Source organism: Salmo trutta, chromosome 9, assembly GCF_901001165.1.
Source record: "Salmo trutta chromosome 9, fSalTru1.1, whole genome shotgun sequence".
In the NCBI taxonomy this organism is placed as follows: domain Eukaryota; kingdom Metazoa; phylum Chordata; class Actinopteri; order Salmoniformes; family Salmonidae; genus Salmo; species Salmo trutta.
Window position 1 is genome coordinate 9,728,767 of NC_042965.1, and position 7,128 is coordinate 9,735,894.

The 7,128-nt window shown below is 43.0% G+C and overlaps 1 protein-coding gene across 5 annotated transcripts in view; it reads left to right on the forward strand.

Moving 5' to 3' along the window:
- Positions 1–4,420, forward strand: part of LOC115199827 (uncharacterized) — a 51,786-nt gene extending 47,366 nt beyond the window's left edge. For 3 of the 5 annotated variants that reach the window (XM_029762315.1, XM_029762312.1, XM_029762310.1), the window contains exons 17-19: positions 1,357–1,455; positions 2,610–2,651; positions 4,006–4,420. In XM_029762315.1, the coding sequence (XP_029618175.1) occupies positions 1,357–1,455; positions 2,610–2,651; positions 4,006–4,036 (172 nt within the window). In that variant the 3' untranslated portion in view covers positions 4,037–4,420. Of the gene's footprint in view, positions 1–1,356; positions 1,456–2,609; positions 2,665–4,005 lie in introns of all 5 variants that reach the window. The other 2 variants (XM_029762313.1, XM_029762314.1) reach the window with 2 other exon arrangements.
- Positions 4,421–7,128: the final 2,708 nt, after the last annotated feature.

The window sequence follows — 7,128 nt, forward strand, 5'->3', positions numbered from 1 at the left end:
GAGGGTAGTGCGAACAGCCCAGTATATCACTGGGGCCAAGCTTCCTGCCATCCAGGACCTCTATACCAGGCGGTGTCAGAGGAAGGCTCTAAAAATGGTCAAATTGTCCAGCCACCCTAGTCATAGACTATTCTCTCTGCTACCGCATGGCAAGCGGTATCGGATCACCAAGTCTAGGTCCAAGAGGCTTCTAAACAGCTTCTACCCCCAAGCCATAAGACTCCTGAACATCAAATCAAATGGCTACCCAGACTGTTTGCATTGCCCCCATCCCCCTCTTTACACCTCTGCTACTCTCTGTTGTTGTCATCTATGCATAGTCACTTCAATAACTCTACCTACATGTTCATACTACCGCAACTAACCGGTTACCCCGGCACATTGACTCTGTAACGGTACCCCCCTGTATGTAGTCTTGCTATTGTTGTTTTACTGCTGCTCTTTAATTACTTGTTACTTTTATCTCTTATTCTTGTCAGTATTTATTGAAACTGCATTGTTGGTTGGGGGCTCGTAAGTAAGCATTTCACTGTAAGGGCTACACCTGTTGTATTCGACGCATGTGACTAATAAAATTTGATTTGATTTGTCTGGCCACTCTTCCATAAAGGCCTGATTGGTGGAGTGTTGCAGAGATGGTTGTCCTTATGGAAGGTTCTCCCATCTCCACAGAGGAACTCTGGAGCTCTGTCAGAGTGACCATTGGGTTCTTGGTCACCTCCCTGACCAAGGCCCTTTGGCCCCGATTGCTTAGTTTTGCCAGGCGGCCAGCTCTAGGAAGAGTCTTGGTGGTTCCAAACTTCTTCCATTTAAGAATGATGGAGGCCACTGTGTTCTTGGGGACCTTCAATGATGCAGAAATGTTTTGGTAACCTTCCCCAGATCTCCAATCAAGTTGTAGAAACCTCTCAAGGATGATCATTTGGAAACAGGATGCACCTGAGCTCAATTTCGAGTCCCATAGCAAAGGGTCTGAATTCTTGTAAATAAAGTAGTTCTGTTTTTTATGTAAAAAAAACTGTTTTTGCTTTGTCATTCTGGGGTATTATGTGTAGATTGACGAGAATACTGTTTTTTTAATCAATTTTAGAGTAAGGCTGTAATGTAACAAAATGTGGAAGTCAAGGGGTCTGAATACTTTCCAAATACACTGTATAACAAGTAATAATGCATTTGATGAACCTGTCAGCTTTAAGTTAAGTGTTCTATCATGCCTTTGTTTTTGCCCCTCCACCCCCATTCTCTTCCACCTCTCTCTCGCTCTCTCTCGCTCTCTCTCGCTCGCTCTCGCTCGCTCTCGCTCGCTCTCGCTCTCTCTCGCTCTCTCTCGCTCTCTCTCGCTCTCTCTCTTTGCAGTTCTAAGTTCAGCAGTAAGATAAAGTATGTGAACAGCCTGGCGGAGCTACGAGAGCTAATTCCAATGGAGTATGTGCACATCCCTGAGAGCATTATCAAGTGAGTGAGTGTGACGATATTGTGAGCATGAAGATAATGTAACACACACACACACGTGGAAGAGTTCCACCACTTTAGTTCTGGAAACGGTGTGATCAGACGACTAGATTTCTGTAAAAGGTATGTTACAAAAGTAGCCAATTTGGGGGTTAAACTTTACAGCACCTGATACATGGCATTTGCATAAGATCACACTGACATTATCTACTACAACATTTAAAAAAGTGACAGTGTTTAGATCCACACAGGTACACAACATTGTCACTGTTAAAAGGTGGTATGAGGAGCATAATAGTGTGGTGTTGGCCTTTTTTGGGGGAACCATAAAATCAGTGTAAAATGTTGCACTACTGGCTGTTATTGAGGGGGATAGACTGTGGGGACATTCATTCCAGACCATGGATAGCCAACTCTGGCCCATGCCAGGGGACAGATGCTGATTTGAAAGGAAAATAACTAAATCCAGCATGACATCGTCTTCCAATTTGCTTATCCCTGTTCTAGATCAACTTGCCATGCTGTCAGTGTAACTAAGAATTTGTCCTTAAAGGAATATTTCAGTATTTGGCAATGAAGCCCTTTATCTAATTCCCCAGAGTCAGATGGACTGGTGGATACCATTTTTATGCTTCTGTGTCCAGTTTGAAGGAAGTTGCTAACATTAGCATGCTAGTATATACCATAGACCTCCAGTCATTGTGCTAACGCTAGTTAGCACTGGCTCGCAAAGCTACCTCTAACTTCCTTCATACTGGACACATCTGACTCTGAGGAAGTAGATAAAACCCCAAAGTATCCCTTTACACTCAAATGGTTAAATTAAGCTTAATTAAAAATAGTCAGACGGATGGAAGGAAATGATTGGCTGAGAGCAACAAGAATGCATGTGTAGACTACAAAGGCCTTTGGATGATTCTCATTGATGTGTAGAGAGTCAAAGGAGACCTGCTGCGCATCCTCTGTAACCTGGATACTGTGTCATTGGAGACATGTGAAAGACAGAATAGAGCTGAGACATAATAACCCTGGGGATGTTCCTGTACTGAGTTGAGGGAAACGGAGCCATTGTGATTGGTTGGGAGGGAGGATGAATCCTCTGTGTTGTGTCCACTCACTAACTGTACCCCTCCTGCCTCTCTCTACTCCCGTCTAAGGTACGAAGAGGAGAGGGGTATACAGACATTTGCATGTATGAGGTAAACTCAAAAGGTCTGCCTGTGTTGGTTGAGTTCCCTTACCCCCCCTGTATTTTCAGACTGGCCCTACTTCCTGGCACTAACACCCCTCCCCCCTATGCCCAGGCTGATTTAATCTGATGACCTCACCCACGGTCTGTGTGATATGTACGAATGTGTCCTGTCTGTCCTGTCCTGTGATTGGTTGTTTCTGATCGCTGCATGAGGGATTTTTTTTCTCTATTGGATGATCAACTTGTTTGACCTCTTCGGGACTCCTTCACCCATAATCCACCCCAACTGACCGTAGACCCCTGCCTACAGTTCGGTGCGTTGAAAAGTTAGGTCGCAGCACAGTGTTGTCGCAAAGCGTGGGTAACTGCACCGGCCGTGTTTTCTAAGTGTGGGAACATGTTATGTTTTAATATCCCAATGTGAATTCAATAAATACTCAACAATGTTTTAAGATGAATTCATTTAATGCAACTTTTATCAAACTTACTCGACAAACATGCTATTGTACTTGTTGCCACAAGGAACTCTCCTTCATCCCGGCACAGGTGTCCTAAAACTTTTCAGCGGGCACAACTGTATCTTTTTAGCATTCTCCGTTCCCTTCCTAACCCTCTTAACCCTTTATAGCCCAGGATGAACTGAACTAGCTGCATGCGTGCTGACAGTACCCCTCGGTGTGTTTCTCACCCTTTACTAACCCTTAACCTTTGACCTTGATCCAGATAGGAGGAAGCGACTAAGAGTGCATAGTGTGTGTGTGTGTGATGTGGTTTGTGTGTCATTGGTTGGTTTTCTGTTGTATGTATCATACATTAACAGTAAATGTATTTAGGTCTAAGCCTTTTTCCATCTAAGGTTAGAGCACGAATGTAGTATCCCCTCGGCCAGCTGACGAGACTAGAGCCCTAATGTCAATGTTATCTAACACTGAAGGCTCAACTGGAACAAGGAACGAGCTACAATGCTAAATCATTTGCATGTGAGGAATTCCTTGAAGGCATAGTCTCTGACTCCCTCACACGGATCCCCTTGAAGCTCCCTCTTGTAACCAAAGACGACATATCCCTCTCGACATTTCTAAATCTCGCTTCATAGAGTAACATTCTCACACTTTCACAAAACACTATGCCCGTACTCTTGTCATTTACCAGACGCTCTAATCCAGAGCGACTTACAGGAGCAATTATGGTGAAGTGCCTTGCTCAAGGGCACATCAGCAGATGTTTAACCTTAGTCGGCTCGGGGATTCAAGCCCGCAACCTCTCGGTTACTGGCACAGTACTGTTAACCGCTAGGCTACCTGCCGCCTAGTCTAATGAAGATACTCTCTCCCCCCTCCCCCCCTCTCTCTTTCTCACAGAGTGGATAAGAGGGTGAACTCTGGTGTTTGATCGTTCCCTGGTGCCTGCTATCCGTTTGGCCCTTGCCATATGAGCTTGCAGTTTAAAGTAGACCACATTGTCCTGCCTACACACACCTGTGGTGAAGACTGGCTATTCTACCTTGTATGATTCCTTATTAGTCTGTCCCCAAAAGAAAGAGGCAAAGAAGCAAGAACCCAGGAGGTCCCCAAGTTATGATTTCTTCGCAGGCAGTGTTCAACACAACATATAACGCGTAAACTGTCACTTTTGGCAGCGAGTAAGCATGAGTATTTAAAGGGGAACTGACATATATTCTGGGAAGTAATGGGGATTGAGAGTTTTTGAAAGAAATTGGATTTCATTTGAAGAAACATGCTTTCGAAATGTAATAAATTGTTTAACACCTGTCAATCTGTCAATCAGTAAGTTATTTCTAATGACATACAGTTGGGGGCAAAAAACATTTATTTTTCAAAATGATTTTGCTGCAGCAACGATACACCGTTAATTTGACAAACTCTCTCAGGGTGACGCCAAGCAGCAAGTTTATTAACTGTCATCTACCAATGAAATATATTTAAGAAAACTATCAATACCAACTCCCTATTTACAAATCACATTGTTTATTTAATAATGAAAGTAAAACCACAATCAGAATATGAAGGTAAGACATGAAATCCCCAGGAAATTTTGATAGAACTTCCTGGGTTATTTATCCAAAAGACAACCTATATCTAGGATGACATTAAGAAGGATAAAATGGAGATGGCGCCATAAAAGTTTTGATTTGGTTCCCAATGCAGATGTATTGTACTTCCTGATGACTTGAGATTCATGACATCACTGTCGTATCCTTCTTTATCTCATTCTAACTTTGTATCACATTTCAGAGGATACAAATTATTTTTTGTGTATTTCTGCCAGTCTAAGATGCTCCTCCAGACATCTGATAGCAATGGGGTCCATGTCTGTGTCAAACTTGTTGGCAAAGAGGTGGTGCTGCCGCAGCATCCCCTGCAGGTCTCCAGCCCTGTATACACACCCCTCTAACATAAGTACCATGGCACGCAGATACACTGCAGAGCTGGCGTACTCTTCCCTCTCATACCACAGCAACTTCACCAGCCTGGCGATGGCGTACATGTCCGTCATGTCGAATGTGAGCCTGGGGTGCATGGTGCCGGGCACGCTGGGAAGCCCACAGGAACTCATCAGGATTCAAGGTGTCATTAGCCCAATGGATCAGAGCCAGCACGTTGCTGTCCTCAGCACAGCATGCACAAAGCCCCTATTCACCAGCGTGTACTTTATAATTTAACTGTCTAATCATCTTTTTAGTTACTGATGGTGTAATCTGTCTGGTAGAGCCTTCTGCCATAACAGACCTCCATGCAGTTGTAAGTACTCTTAATACTCCACACATTTTTTTATAGTGGGTTAGGGATAGGCAACCCTGTTCCTGGAGAGCCACAGAGTATGCAGGATCTTGCTTTAATGGACCAAGACCAGGTGTGTTGAGTTTAGTCAATCATTGAACTGACCACCTGAGCTAATTGACCAGTTCAGTGATTGACTAAATTCAACACACCTGGTCTTCCAGGTCGGTTGAAGAAAAATCCGACATACCCTGCAGCTCTCCAGGAACAGGGTTGTCTACCCCTGGTCAACGCAATTTCATTCATAGAACATTAGGCGCATTCATTCGTTTTACAGCGTCATCTAGTGGCATATTTGTGTAGGACCTGGTAGTTTATGACTCAGTGAATAATTGATGTAGAAGATGGACGTGAGATTGGCAATCCTACTGTCCTGAATACGTATTTTTTAGTAAACTGAAGGTAGAGTCATCTCCAAGTAGGAGAAATCCTGGACTTAAAATCATTTCAACTTAAATTCTGATGTATTATACGCCTTCGTCATACTGTGTCTCAATAACATTGTCGACCTTTGAGACCAAGCACTTGTGGCGCTGCATTGAAATAAAACGGCGGAGGCTACGTAATGGATGAGAGCAGTCATTGGATGAGAGCCGTGGGGTGGGTACGAGGTCAGTTAGCTACTAAGCACAGGTCGTCACTAGTTACCACAGCCACAAAGTCATAAATCCCGCCTATATCTACAATTGATCTTATTAAATTGTGATTTTAAACCTAACCACACTGATAACCTTATGTACAACCCTAACCTTAAAGTAGGACCAAAACGCTAATTTTGGCTGTGGTAACACGCAGCTCTCCAGTGCAAGTGCTATGGATAGAAGCTAGCCTAAATAAATAGCCTGGTCTCATAGACTAAAAGTAACATAGTAAACGTAATTCCGGACCTCTACATTAGTTTGATATGTCATGTTTGGTATGTTATGTTTGGTATGATTACATAGACAGATGGTTACTTAACTCTAACCTTAACCCATAGCTAACTAATGTTAGTGACCTAGCTATAATTTGTAACATACTACACGTTTCGCAAATTCGTAACATATTGTATGTTTTGCAAATTAGTAACATATTGTACGTTTTGCAAATTTGTAATGTATATTAAGAATTGTAACAAACGAAATTAGTGGTGGGCAATAATACATACCATATGAAACGTAACATAAATGGAGTGTCTCGGATTTACAGAGTAGAATTGAGATACTAAGGGCAGGAATTTATTTAAGTACAGAGGCGAGGATGGCAGGAAGGGATAGAAGAGAGGAGGCTATTTTTACAAGATAAAGGGTGGGACAAAGCCGCTTGAATAATACGTTAAATGTGATAGGAAAGCATCCAACAGGAAAGTGTGATTATTGCCAGGAAGCAGAGACCGTGGAGCATGTATTGCTACAGTGTGGGCAGTATCTCAGCTTACGAGAGAGGCTGAGATCTAGTATGAGGGAGAAGGGCCTACAGGAAATGATTTTAAAGAATATATTGAGTAGATATTAACAATTTTTTTTTTAAATGTATTTTTTTTACGGCAACAGGGCAGGCAAATAGGATTTAGTTTCTCCCTGTCTCTGACCCACACTCCAGTACAGTAGGTGGCTGTAATGCACCAAAACGTTGGACGCCCACTGCTGATAAATCCCACCGAAGTACGTACAGAATAATACGATATGCTCTGAGACCAGGTTG